The following is a 15,140-nucleotide window of genomic DNA, read 5'->3' as shown; positions in this document are numbered from 1 at the left end:
TACTGTCTAAGATGGCTTGTAGTTACTTTTTCAATGATGGGGATCAGATTACTGTAATTCAGAAGATAGCATGCAATTTTCTATGCAGGCTTTTGGTAAAGATGACCATTGTTTCTTTTCTGTCTCTGTTGTGCTTTCTTGTTGATAAACAAACTGTTTAAAGGATTTCTGGCTTCTTTCTGCTGTTTTTCTCCAATCAACTTGAGGTAACCGCATATATGAAATAAGGCATGATAGATTACTACTACAGATAAGTTATCTTGACACAATTAACTTGTTTGCGACTAGCTGATTGAATTAGTAAATTAATGCACTAAGCATAAGCTTGCATATTACTGCTTAGCATACTCCTGCTTTGTCGTCTAATTTCCATTAAATCATGAAGTACACTGTGGTTGTTACAGATCCAGGTTGGTACAAAACTCATAACATTCAGTTGAATTTCAAAGGGTTCTGGGTCTAGGAAAACAAAAAAAAAAAAAGTGCCTAAGTAAGCTTCTGAGCAAGTTGTGGCCCAACAGCAGAGAGTAGAACTGACTAGCATGATGATTATTTTGGCAGCATGCATCGTAGAATCATAGAAGTGTTTGGGAATCCTACTTAATACTCAATTAAAACAAAACACAGAAGTGTGGGAAGTAAGTTATGTATATCCTAGCTAAATGATAGTCTTGAGACTATCAGGATTAATTTCCTCTAGTGAAGAAATAGAACTGCTGTGTTTTTAGTAACAGGACTGAAAACTGTCAGTAGATAGCAGAAAGCACTGTAGAGATCCCAAGCTGTGACGTTTAAGGAAATACAGCTAGCATTTAACTTAAATTTCTGTGCTCATCTGTAAACTTAGTTAATAAATCAAACTCACTTGTAAAAAAAAAAAAAAAAAAAAAAGTCTATCTTCTTTGTTCACTTTCTCTTTTTTAAGATGTATGTGGACAGTAGTTGTTTAAAAAAAAAAAAAAAAAAAACATTGTTCTAAAACACAGGCACAATGAGCCTGAAATACTGAAGACATGGTTCAATTTATTTGCTGGCTCCTTTTTTTATTGTTCAAATTATTAGCGTTACCTTGAGGCATGAAGTATACTCTATTTCATTCTACGTTGGATACTATGATTCCTCTAGAAGTAGAGTGAAAGTAGGTTATTTAAAAGCAAAAAAAAAAAAATAAATAACAAAACCAACCTCAAAGTACTCTGGGGAAAATTTAAGAACTATGCTATTTAAACATGCCAAAAAAGTAAATTCTCTGCCAAACAGCAATCATAACTTACTCCAATGTGTACTGTAATGATACTTAGGCTCGGTCTGTCTGTCTGGCTAAGGTTAAATATGTCCTTGTTAATTCTTACAGTGCTAGAGATACACCGTGAAATAAATAATGCAAATATCTCCTCCCAGTTTCTTCTAAAGTATGAATAACTTTTGCCTAAATGTCATCCATGTTTGGATTTTTTAGCTATTCAGCTGTGACTGGCAGGATGCCTGCTCTATTTTCTTAAAACTTGCTTAACACGCTCATGAATATTTGTACAGAATTATTTTGGTGCAGATGAGATGCTTGGGTAAAACAACTACTACAGTACCAGAGACCTAAAATAGATATGATTTAAGCACTGAAAGAAGAGAGACTCTGAAAATCTTTATTTTGGCATGTTAAACCTCTTTTCAGTTTCTCATTCCAAAAAGCTGGGAGTGACTGCTCTGTGCAAGCAAATGGAGACAATGCACGTGTTCTTGATTTTTGTTCCCTGTTTTTCAGGAGTTGACTGCTGCCTCCAGCAGGTGAAAAGATTATCCCTTCAGCATGAGCTGGTGGAGCATGCTATAGTATTTCAGGAATGGAATGCTATTAGTGAGATCAGTTTTGATGGGAAGGAGACACATTCATCATCGCTTTTTTTTTTTTTTTTTTTTAACAGAGCAAGCATGCTTATTCTGACACATTGGATCTTAAATTAGGAGTAGAGAATGTAGGAGGTTAAAGACGAGAAGAGGTCCAAAGAAAACTTATGATCACTAAAGCGTTCAAGTAAATGACTCTAGGATCTCTATTTTCTTTGACTTCAGTAAATTTGCCTGGACTTCAGTAAAATTGCTTAGAAAATCTGGAATATTTTCAAGAACAAAAGTGGGAAAGAGTGGCTTCTCCAAGGGCTGACAAAGGAAAATGGGATTAGCATTGAAAGGCTAGTTGGCTATGTAGGGAAGGCTGAAGCAGACAGGTCAGTCTACCGAAATTTGACATAGATTCAAGAGTGCTCAGCTGTAAAGTTGAAATATAATTGGCAGGAGCTGTGGCTTAGACTTTACATTCCTATACTGATATTTTTAGCTGCTGCTAGTTAGCCCCTGGTCACATAACATTTGTGTCCAGACAACACAATTTGATCGTAAAGCTACTTTTTCCTTAATGTGTTGGTTAATCTACACCAGTTGAAATTCACTGTTTTAAAACTGGCTAAATAGCATACATTAGAAAGTAAATTGTGTTACTGTCATGTTAATTTTAGAATAAAAATCTTTGAAAAATACAAATTTCAGGGTACTTAAAGATGAAGCACACTCCAGGCTAACTTTTTACAGTGTACTAATTAAGAAAAAATCAAGGTATGAAAGAATCAGCAACAAGATGCATTTAATGATATGAAAGCTGTTGGAGTTCTTCCAGCTCAGTTTTATAGGGGGTTTTGGAAATTGTCACAATGCTCAGTTCCACCAATATGTCTTGTATTTTGATGCATCTGCTTTCCAGATCTTTAGAGATGCAGCTTAACTGTACGCTGCAATTTCTGCCAACACATAAACTCGGACTTTGCAAGCTACTGGGGAGCACTGGTTTTTTTCTATCACCACCAGCAGGATGGCTCCTCATTATGCTCTGAAACACACTGTACTTTCTAAAAAGGTCACACAAATATTGTTCATGTGTAAATTATTTGAACATAAATCTTATTTTGATGGCTGTATTTCTGCATGACTCTTAGTCATCCTGAATCTGCTACCTCTTTGCTGTTTTAATGCTCTTCTAATAGCCTTGCTGAAGCTTCCCCTCCTTCCTGTGCAGTGCATGACAGAGGAAGGTACCCTGCAGCCAGCTGTGGCACGCAGCCAGTATCACTATTAGCAGCTCAGCTCTCCAGCCATACTGCTTTCATCCCTCCTCCCTGCTGGGACTCCCTGGCACACTGCAGAGGTCAGTCGTGGGCCAGCAGTCCCTCTGCAGGTTGAGAGGGAGCAGAAGTCCTTCCCTGTCAGCCCAGATGGGAGTGGGGAGAGAACAGCTGGGAATGCGGGTGCTGCACACCACGGCTTTGCAGTCCCGGCACTCCAGGCAGTTCTGTGAATGCTGAGGCCATTCAGCACTTGTCCCATGAAGCCAAGCAGCTTTGTTCAGTGATCCTGACCACTGAGGGAGCACAAGTCCAATTTAAACAACAAAAAATAGTCCCTGAGGCAGACATACTGTGTGGTGTCTGTTTACAGCAACTTCCCTGGGTTAAGTATATAGATTATAAAAATACAAGCCTAATAGCAAAGTTGAGAAGGGCATTTCATAGATGAGGGTCAGCTGCTGTGACTACATACTCGTAGCTTGCTAGAATCCAACTTGTCTCAAAGCGGTCCCTTTAGTAGGCTATCTTTGTCAAAAACTAGATTTAGAAATCCATTACAACTTTAATTGGTGCTTCAGATGTATCACTGGTAATGAATGCGGTCTCTGAAGAAGGCTTAATATGTTTTAGGAAATCCTGGTGAATGAATAAGCGGACTAATTTTTAAGACCTGCATTTTAAGTCTACAAAAACTTCACAGTTCAAATCTTCAACATTCAAAAAATAAAAAAAGCTGTAAAAATGAGCACTGGAGGCAGGAGATTTCTCATGTGTGACTGGACTGCTGTGGCCAGTAATTATCTGAACTTTCTAGGCAAGATATCAAAGGTCTTAACGTAATACAATTCTAAATGTGAATGTTCCTTTGTGCATGGAGGGTGGAAGAAGCTTCTTAAAACGTCGGATCTGTATCAGCATTTAATAGAGAACACAGCACAACAGTCCAAAAAACCTTGAAGAACATAGCACAACAGTGCACACACCCACACCCTTGAAATTTGTCCTCTTTGTCTGTGTGCTGATATCAAACTGATCCTGATTTGGCTGAATTGGACCTTCCTAGGGGTGAGATGGAAACTGCTTTCCGGCAGAAGGAGACTGGTGGGGCTGTAGGAAGCATCTGCTGAAGCTGGCATAGTGTGAGCGTGACTGCAGCACAGTGCTGGTTCTGCAGCCCCCATTCCTCCTGTAACTCAGGCACTTCTGCTGCTTCTCTTCTTTTTTCCCTGATATCCTTCCAAAGCTGTTAGTGCTTGTTCATTGTTTTTTTAGGGCACGTTGGTTGACCTTTCTTCCCCTTTGAAAAACAGTTCTGTATCCAAATGTGCATTGAAAAATAAGGTCCAACGTTCACAGTTAGGATCTAGTCCTCTGCGTCTCCAATGCAGAATAAGAAATACAGGCTTGTAATTTGAATTCTTAGCATGTTAATTACTATACTCTTAATTGCATTACCCTATACAATTTCAAAATGATTGTCTTGTAGTACGTGGCATGATCAGTGAAGTCACTGTGCAACTTTTAAGCAAGTGTGTCTTCCTATACTGCTTAGGGCCAAATCAAGACTTTGTCCTGATGTTACAGTAGATTCTTGCCAGATTTGAAGTGAGCAGAGTCTTGTTGAATTCATACAGATCCTGCTGAGAACTGACTGGGTTCATTTCATGCACTCATCCATGTTCAGTGATCGAGGCTGGAGCCAAGTTGCATCTGGTCAGGCAATGGACACACTGATCGACTGGCTTGTGTGTTGCAGCAGATAATGAAGGCTGTCCTTGCTATCAAAAGGAGCAGCCCTGTCTCTCTGTTTCTCTCTGTTTCTCTAGTGTCCTTGCAGCTGCCTGTCAGCCCTCAAACACAGCTGGTTTGTGAGTCAGTTTACTGTGCAAATACTTCCTGATACAAGAACTGGGGCAATGGAAGGGCAGGATTCCTGTTGTAGTGACAGACCTGCCTTAAATGAGTCCTTTAAGGAAATAAAAATAACTTCAGAGTATGTAATTTATATGCAGACCCTACAGTGTTTACAGACTGTACAGTGGTGCATTTTAACTTAAAGGCAAGCTGTAGCTGTGTTCTTGAGAACTGTCAGTAGGAAGAGCAAGAAAAGCAAAGGCTTTTGCTTCCCTCATAGAAGCTCCTTTCTTGTATTGTTTAATTGTGGGGTATGAATGCTGTTGTAAGAATTAAATTAGATTATTCTTGCATGCGTAGGGCACTTAGTTTTACGTGTTGTACTAGTGAGTAGTCATTACAAAATGAATATCAGGTTTCAGCCACATCCTTATCCCCTCCCGCCTCCCCCCTAAGCTTTGGTGGCCGTGCCAGTTTGAGGAGTATCGCTGTACCCTCTTCACTCTACGTGGTTATTTTTAACATGAAATAATTTAACGCACTGGGCTACCATCTGCAAACAGTTGTTGGCATGAGAGTGGGAACAAATGGCTGGGGCTAGTGGTGCAAGACCTGCCTTATGCTGTTGCTGAGAAAGGTGTGTGGAACTGTATCCAGATACATGCTACTGATACCTAACATAGCACTCAAATGAGGATTTCTACTCAAAATCTTGATTTGCAAGAACAAAATAAAATCATGCTCAAGATGGGATTTATGCACAGGTTGGTCAACCATCCTCTGAAATTGTGATTTTTTTTTTTGGCTTCATAAGCCCAAGAATTAAATTAAATTAAGTAATTTTAAGTAATTTTTTAAATTACTTAAAAAAGTAATGTGTCTGTCTTAGTTACTTACATGCTTAAATTAATCTTTAATGCTATAATAAGATTGTATGATGTAAGATGAAAGAGCTGCTTGATGACCTTCCTTTCCAAAGGGGAACTTTCTTTATCTCCCATGTAGAAAAGATGCTAACAAAAAGATGAGAAGAACTAGTAATGCTCAAATGTGTTAAGCTATCCTTGAATGTAGTATTGGACGTTGGGTTAGTATTATGTCAGTAAAGATGCACCAGTAAGAGAATTTACTAGCTTGTAGTCCAGACAGGACCTCTTTGGTTTGTGGTTTCAGGTTTCTGTGACCTAGAGCTTTTGTAGTGCTGCCAGTTTCTAAGTTACTTGAGTTACTGTTTCAGAGTGTATTTTTAACCCTTTTTTTCCTATGCATATTAAAATCTGGGGAGAGTAAAATAGAAAATACCAGAAATCTTTATCTTCAACAGCACTTCTTAAAATGGAAGTGTTAAAGCCACTGTCATGCTACCTGGCACTGTGAGAGAAATATCATGTTTGATGCCAATTGAGCATTTCTGACATTTTTTGTTCTTTCAAATGCTTTCCCTCACCCAAAAAGCCTTTATTTGTTCAGAGTAAGGGGATGAAATGAGATGTCTGTAATGAAACAGCTAGCTTATCTGTAACTTTTTCCTCTAGAATTAACATATAGTTAAATTTGTGTAAAAGCAATACTTAAAGCAAATGTAAATTTATTGCATGCTTATGTTCAGTGAATTTGGTAGTATAACAAGGAAACGTGGACTTAACCGTTATCAAGCCAACTTTAATATCAAAATTAAAACCTCTGCTTTGTTTTCAAAGATACTGTTTTTGTATTTCAGAGTCAGGGTGCGATAACTGAGAAACTGAGAAGTTTCAGTATGCACGATTTGACTACTATACAAGGAGATGAGCCAGTAGGACAGAGGCCCTATCAGACATTACCAGACACAAAAAAGAAAACCAGAGCCTCTGCAAATGAACCTTCAGGTAAGTATCACTCTAAAATAAAGGAATTCTGTTTTCCAGCTAATAAACAATACATGGAAGACAAAAACCAGAAAGGAGTAATTTACCCCACTTAGAATATTTGAGTGGAATTGGCTTGAGCAAGACATATTGTAATGTTAACAAATGGCGCACCCTGTCCCCCCAGCGCAATTTTTTTGGAATCACTAACAGTTTAGTGGTTCCTCCTGTCTCTGTCAGTTAGCAAGAAAAACTGGCCAAAGTAAAGCGTAATTGGAAGTAAAAAAAAAAAAAAAAAAGTGATTGTGTAGTGTTTCTGTGACAAATGGAGAAAAAGTTAAACATTAAAATTTATGGAATTCCGTAATTAGGAAGAGAAAATTAATGGCAATGAATTCAGCAGGTCTGCAATCATTGTTGGGTCAAAATGTAAAACCACGTGTGGTGACAGGAATAATGAAGGCATTAAATTGCCATAACGTACTAACGCACATTGACACTCAAAGATGGTGTGCAGTGACCAACTTGCTTTTGCAGAGATTTTTCTTGAGCCTGTGCTACTTGAAGAAAGACTTCTGTGGAATACTGTCAACCCATACCTTCTCAAATGGAGAGGCTACGATGTAAAGTGGTTGATATTTCTCACAAAAGAGATAGCTCTGTACTGCTTTCTTTTGGCCTTCCCCCTAAGTTTGTCCTTACTTCTCACCTCTCTGTTCTGGGGAGAAGTGGTGGCTATGGGCTACAAGGCATTCCAGGAATCACATGGTAGCTCAGTGTTTCTTGAGGAATAAATGGCCACCTGAATGACTCTGTGCTGAATTGCTAATTGAGCCCAGAAGGTATCCCGTGCAAGTCAGTGTAAAGTACTGGCCAGGGAAAAAGCCCGTGAATTCACCAAGAGTTGCGTTAGGGATGATGTCACTGCAGCTGTTGTGCATGAGCTATTCCTCAGTAACAGACCATCAGTTATGTCTCTGAAGCAGCTTGAAAATGCTGAAAATTCAATTTTCAGTAAAAACTACTCAAGTACAGGTTATACTGTGTAAATAATCACTGACTCTGACATTCAGTCTCACATGTCAAAATGTTTTCTTAGAGATATTTTAACTATTCCTACTCTTGGACCAAAATCTAGTGTATAGCTTTCTAGTTTTCTTTGAAGCTTCTTCTTTAAATTGGGGGTTTAAAAAAAAAGCGAAACAACCACTGGTGGAGTTGGAAATGCTACATAGTAGAATGTTATTTTTCTGTAATGTGTGCTGGGGTTTTCTGTACAAGCCAGTTGAAAAGACCCATTTGTAGAAGGACCTTGATCATGGGGTGACTTGTGAAAAAGGCAAATGTCATTTTGATGAATCAGATGGGGGTGTTACAATTACAGAAAAGTATTCGTGCCACTGCAAACATCCCTAGTATATAACTATACGTAACAGATACGATTGAAAGCTTCCATGTTTAAGAGAAGGTTAATTGAAAATGTACTGGAGGCAGTGACAGGTTGATTCTAGAATGGCAGGAGGCACAAGGCTTGATTCTAAGTTAAGGAAAAAATGAAATGACCAAAAGAAAAGAAAGAACCTGCTTAAAGAAGCATTGTTTTTAGATGAAATGGTTATTGCTTATGAGTGAAGTTGGGTTTAGTGTCTAAAAGATGTCCCTAGGTGTTCCATCGTGTAGGTTCTGCAATGGCCTTCAAAAGTAGAGCTTGCCAGTGGACCAGACCACATCTGGGAGCTTTATATGTCTACGATGAGGAGTCTTGTTTTTCAGACCCTAATCTTTCCAGCACATGTTTTTAAGCAGTTTGCTCCCTCTAGTGAAAATGTTTGTTAATAACCTTGGTCCTACTTCTGTAGGATTTAAGCAACCTTTAATAACTCACATTGGGTATGTCTAAAATGAACTTCGGTATTTAACATGCAGAGAGATGCAAGTATGAAGAAAGATAGTAATCTAAAATTAGTTTTAGATGTTAATTTCTAATAAATGTGAACTGAACTCTGGCAGTAAATATGAGAAGTGAAAGAGTAGGACTTGATTCTATGGGGCCGAGAGTTGGAGAAATGAAAGATTAGGATTTGTTTGAGGAGGGATGAGAAGGCTGGGTGAAGAAGAGTTATGTGGTATTGATCAATTTTATATAGAACTGAGAAGTAAATCATGAAGAACATAACATTCTTACTTTTGTTTTTAGACTTGCCACTTTTCATCTTAATGTCTCTTCTGTAGCTAAAGACAGGTCACTCAAAGTCAAAAAGCGCAGTTAAAAGATGTGTAAGTGATGTCTAAGTCAGAAATAAAATGAGACTCAGAATTCTGTCCTTGTTTTGAAGGCTGCTTTGAATTTGCCCTGAACTGAGTTTTTGTATTAATCCCAAATTGCAGAAACTAAACATTCTTCTAAGGAAACATGGAACTTCTTGGCTCCTGCTAAGATACATCAGCAAATCTGTTCTTTTGGGGGGAGTCCTCTGAGAATGGAAAACCAGTATAGAACTTCTAATGGGAGTGGCAATGAGGAGGGAAGAGGACAATAAACTGGGCAGCTGGAAACCTTCTGGTGTGTTCCTGGCGATGAGATAGTAAAACAAACACCGAAGGAAGGACTAACCAAGTAAACATATAAAGTTAAGTTTAAAATGCAGCATAGATTGTAAAAGGTATAAACTGGTTTATTTCTCCAATATATCTGCCTGTACTTAATTATAAGTATACAGTAATTTCATAGTTCATAATAGGGCTGGTGGAGAGTAATGTCCCATTTAGTAGCCTTCAGTGTAAAAGTAGGTGTTCTTCCACCAATTTACAACAGATTACACTGAATGTGAAGAGGTTATTTTTGTCCAGATGCTTGGGCTTCGCATCAGTGTTACTCAGCACATTTAGTAGTGTCTATGAGAAACTATCGGGCACACATAAAATAAAATATAGTCATGGGATCAGAAGAAGGGTTTCCATCCATCTGCAAGGTTTTTTGTTGTTGTTGTTGTTTTCCCCTAGAATAGCCTCCAAACAGCAGTGTTGCCAAAAATCTTAAGTACTTCTCAAGAAGACCAGTGATTTTTTTTTTGTAGTTCATTGTAAAGCAGAATATGGTGCCAAACTAACGGTTTAACTTTTGTAGTTAAGAGACTGCTGCATTACGTACCTGTGGAATGAACGGGCTTGTTTCTCACAAATGGCCGAGTGTGCTGCTCCTGGCAGATCACTAGATGCCATGTTGGTCTGAAGCATCAGGAAGAGTGAAGTATACTTTAGGTGGATGTGTATACGTCTCTCTTAGAAATAGAAAAGTTACAGGAACTTTTTATTAAAGTTTTTGTACAACTGCTTTTTAAAGGTTACAAAATTCCAATGGAAAAAAATCCTGGAGATGATAAAACAGATGAAGAGGTGGAGGGGACACATTCTGAGGATGAAATGTTTGCTCAGAGAGGCCTTCGAAGAACACAGAGCATGAAATCTGTGAAAACTATTAAAGGCCGTAAAGAGGCAAGTATAATTTTTCTAAAGCATTGAGTTTACTTTTAAAGATGTACCTTGGCATTTTTAATAATGTCAGAATTTAACTTCAATTGTAGAGGGTTTATCAATGATAACTGTGTTATAGAATGTCAAATGGAGAAGTGTGTGTGGTAACAGTATCTGGGCTTGAAGATTTTGTAGTTTGGGGTGCTTAATGAAAATATGCAGGAATGAAATAAACTACACAAGGGAAAAGGGATGCTTGTAATCTTAATGCTGACACCACCAGTCCCAAGTTCCAGAAATGGCTTACCTTGAAAGGAGTGTAGATAATGGTGTTGTCACCCGCAGTAGTGTCTTGATTGTGCATATTAAACATCTGCTGTTTAAATGTTTGCAGATAATTCACAATTATTAGTTGGCACAGACACATGGCCTGCTTTGACTTGTAACCCACAAAGAGAAGATATGTATGTGGGATTCAGAGAGCTTTGTATTTGCGTGTCACAAACTTCAGGATGCTTCAGTGTAAATATCTATGGAATCTCGTAAAGTTTGGGAGATAACTTCGGGAACAGCTTCTTGCCTAATTCTGTTGAAAAAGTCTATCATTCAGTCAGAGGCAGATCATCTGCCTGACTCTGTGGAGTGCCCGAAGCATGCTTAATGACACTTATTATTCTGGAGTAGGGGAAAGGTAAATATGTCTGTCTGAAGTGACCTTAACTCTTTTAAGTTCTATTTTTTTTTCCCCCTCAGATACGGTATGGATCACTGAAATACAGAGTAAAGAAGAGACCCACCGTATACTTTTAAGTTTATTGCACAATGCCTGCAAGTCAAACTGCTGTATTATAAGAACTTGAATTCAGTACTTCAAGTGTTAAAGATCTGTGTATGATTCATATAACGGATATATTTGGATAGATATGGTAGGACTTGGTTTTGTGAACCTAAATGATTGGATAATGTATTACTCTGCTTTTCTGTAATTGCTTGTTGTTTAGACTTTAGTCTGGAGAAGCTATAGGATGAATTTCATCACTGCTTAAATAAGAGTTAAATGAGTAACGGGAAACAGCTTGACTTTTTCAGAGGTACTGAGCAGACTGAAATAATTACAAGTCCAAGTGAATTAGCAGAAGCTGTCAGTGTTTGGAACTTGTGAAAGTCGAACCCATAGTGCCCTTTAGTTTACATGGAAAGATAGCTATACTTGAAATATTCTTCTGAACTACAGTTCCTGAAAAGACCTATGTGTAGTTTAAAAACATAGTTTAAAGGACAACAGATGATATGGGGAAGGAGAAGGAAAGGTGAGATAGACAGGGAATATCCTTAAGATCATCTTCTCACATCATATTTCCAAGCTTAACAAACTTGTATAATGCTAACAGGTGCAAAATGGGGGTACGTTTAGCACTTTATGCAAAACTGGGTAGTTTTGCGCACTTACTGATTTACAGCTGCACATGTCATTTTAGTTAATTCTTAGGTAGATAAGACTAATCTTTTGAATGCCAGCAATTCTGTAGTTTGTGGTCTTTTTATAACTTGATTACTTAAGTACATTTAGGATGCTGTAGATAAGTGCAACTAACACTTAACAATATAAGCAGGTGCCTTTCTGTGTCTTACAGGGCTGCGAGGTTATGTCTGTTTTTTTGGTATTTTTTTTCCCCCTTCCGCTGAGAAGATGTAACATGATTTAAGTCAGTTTTTGGTTAAAATTGTGGTAAATAAAACTTGTAGCAATTCTGGTGATAGACCTCAGGGATCTGAGCAGCCCATCAACTGTGTAATATAAGTTATGCTGTCGTGGTGGCACGTATGACAGATTATTCAGGCCCTGGTTTGGTTTTGCTCTGCATTTCTGTAAGAAAATATATATATATTTAGATTTTGTATATGTGTATATTTCTTATCATGTGGATTCTAAATTTGGCAGTGTAATATTTTATTGCTAAAGTTATTACTAAAATATTTACACACAAACAGCTTTTTCTGAAAGTCTAGCTCATTTACTCAGCCATGTTATAACCTAGTGTCCATGGCATGACTGTTTGCACAGATTAATTTTGGAATGTCATTCAAGGCAGGGACTTGTCAAAATAACCTTTTGAGGTTCCTGTTGGTTCCATTTTCTGTAATTTTGAGAAATAGGCTGATTTTAGTTTTCTACCGTGGATTTTGGCATGACAGATCCACTTTTTGTAGATAGCTTTTTATTACTTGGCATGGGTAGAGATGGTGTTAATTTTCTGTAAAGGAGAATGATGTGTTGTCCCTGCTATCCTCAAATCTCAGATGCCAATCCTTAAATTTTCTCCCAGGTATGACAGTCACCTGCAAGTCTACTGCAGTGCTTTTAAACGTTTTCTTAAGGGTCTGCTGCAGTGTTTTCTTTTTATTGTTACAGCCATAGCAGGTTTGCTGCTGGTGGGCACTTAATGGCCTGTTAACATAGACTGCCATTTGAAGTAGTCTTCTGTAGATTTCTTTGGGCCAGGGTTTGAATTTTATGGATAAAAATGCAGCTGGTCTGTATTGGCATTGCAATTGTAGGCATTTATAAGCAAAATGTAAAGCCTTGGACAGATGGAATGATACTGATAACATGGTGCTTGTAGCATCTCCGTGGAAGGTAAATGCTTTAGTAAGAAGTTGCAACGTTCCATATGGGATCAGAAGGCCAAAGTTTGTTTTACTTTACTCAAAGACATCATTTCATGCAAGATTACGGGAAGCCTGCTCTCTCCCAAATGAGTATAGTGCAAAAATACTGTCCTCTAATCAAAATGGCAATTTGTGATTTAGCATTTATAAGGAGCTGTTTCCTAGGGTGCCAGTCCTCAGAGGGCAGTCCTCAGAAAGGGCGTGGTTCCTTGCTTCTGCCCCACAAATGTTTGCAATTCTCATCTGCTTCCCTGAATAGAGGAAACGCCCAAGCAGGAAAAGTCTGTCTGTGTGTTACAGTATGTAAGATGTTAGAGGAAACAGGCTTTTGTATTTGCATCTTGCCCCTCCTCAAAAATTAGAATAACCTGGACACTGAGTCGAATCTCTAAATGTTATTCTCCAGTTGAGCATCCTCCTTGAGCATTTGGTGCCACATCTTGTGCTTACTCATAATGTTTTTTTAATTATTAACATGGAAATAATATTGTCATTGCTTTACAAATGAGAATCCTGCGTGAAAGAGCTGGGAAAGCCCTTCTTTCAGAATTCTAGTTTCTGTTTCAAGTTCATGTAGATCCTGTTTCTAGAGTTGGATTCCTTTCATGCTTCCAAGGCTAGAAGACATCTGAGTAGAAGTTTAGGCTCTAGAAAGCTCGTGGTCAGTAAGTTGCTTTATGCAATGATACGTACTTAAGGCTGTAACTTCTGACAAATGTAACTTGCTAATTAAGTGGTGACAGGCTGAATAAACTCTCCCCTTTGCTGAAATATGGATGGGACTAGGAATGCTGGCAGTATTATTCATATTACTTACTGTTTGCATGTAAGTGTGTGTGTTACTGCAGATACTGTCTTAAGTGATAAATCATCCAGTGTTTTCCTAGCTATTTTTTTATCTAGTACCCTGCTGTAGTGTCCCCTCTTTCTCCCCCCAGCTTGTTTTTAATCTTTGAATTCATCCTGAAACTGCTTCACTATTGCTATCTTAGATTTTCTTTTCCTTGCTGTTCATTGTCAGCTGATGCTTGACAGGGCACAATGGCATAATTAGCCTTCATCCAAATGATACATATTTCTCTCTGCAAGTTAAATTTAGTTTAGTCTGGTTTTGAAATGTTACGCTATCTTAAAATGTGTACAGAGAATTTTCAAACATTTTTTTGCCTTAGCAACTGCAAAGGTCATCTCTCTAGCTTTTTCCAGTAAACTTATTGGAAAAAAGTTAAAACATCAAAATTTGATTAAACAACCTTTTTGATTTTGGAATTTCAATTATATATTCACATCAAATAGTCTCACAAAGTGTTTCCTGAGAATTGATTGACTGCTACCAACAGATGCTAGTTAAAGAAAAACTTAGGTAGGGATTAAAGGTAGTTTACAATAGAGTTTATATTTCTTGCAAAGTTTTGGAGTATTTCTGAAATGTATCTTAACTGACTCGGACTTCTTAGCAAGAGCCTACTGTACATGTTAAAATACGCAGTTTGAGATGAGGTTTAAATTGATGGCCTCAGTTGCATATAAACTTAGGTTAAACTCTGATTACAAGGTAATTGCCAATATTAGCTACTTAATGCTAATTGCTTAGCTATGTATAAGTAACTGAATATTATCCAAGATACTTTTTGAAGATTATAATGAATTTTAAAATGAATACAAGATAATCTCGTTAAGCAGAACAGTGGAGTAAGTGCTAGATGTATTTAACACATTGTTAATAACAAAAAAATGCATTTTATTTTGGTGTTGGCTTTATTAATGGGAAGTTGGTATTTTAGAGTATTTTTCTACAAAAACACGTGTGTGCAAAGGCAATACTTCAACGTTTTTCAAGAGCTCATATTTTTAAATTCTACAGACCAGAGACTGTCTACATTGAGACTGAAGTTAGTAGCTTTAAAAAATGCAATGTAAGCTTTACTTTTTATATTGTAATAATACCTTGCTGTCAACTTGTTTACATATTTGTAGGAGGGAAAATGTCATTATGCATTGACTTATCTTGATGCTGTCTTTAATAAATGCTGCTTTGAGCAGGATGCAGTGGATATTTTCTTACCTGAATTATGATTTACAAACCAGTCACTCTGTAATTTGTATTTTATTATTATGATTCCTGTACTGAAACAGCTTATCTAAACTTCGAGGAGACTTTTAAAACTGTTTGAAGTAT

General features: G+C 37.6%; 1 protein-coding gene across 2 annotated transcripts in view; it reads left to right on the top strand.

Annotated features, from left to right (window-relative positions):
* The window catches only part of REEP3 (receptor accessory protein 3), a 45,823-nt gene extending 30,808 nt beyond the window's left edge, over positions 1-15,015 (top strand). For both annotated transcript variants that reach the window (XM_068689138.1, XM_068689137.1), the window contains exons 6-8: positions 6,691-6,838; positions 10,161-10,312; positions 11,045-15,015. In XM_068689138.1, coding sequence (XP_068545239.1) covers positions 6,691-6,838; positions 10,161-10,312; positions 11,045-11,101 — 357 coding nt within the window. In that variant the 3' untranslated portion in view covers positions 11,102-15,015. The remainder of the gene's footprint in view (positions 1-6,690; positions 6,839-10,160; positions 10,313-11,044) is intronic.
* The last annotated feature ends 125 nt before the right edge of the window (positions 15,016-15,140 follow it).

This window comes from Anas acuta, chromosome 7, assembly GCF_963932015.1.
Source record: "Anas acuta chromosome 7, bAnaAcu1.1, whole genome shotgun sequence".
Classification (NCBI taxonomy): Eukaryota; Metazoa; Chordata; class Aves; order Anseriformes; family Anatidae; genus Anas; species Anas acuta.
The sequence above is the reverse complement of the archived record's forward strand: the minus strand, read 5'-3'. Positions and strand labels throughout refer to the sequence as shown.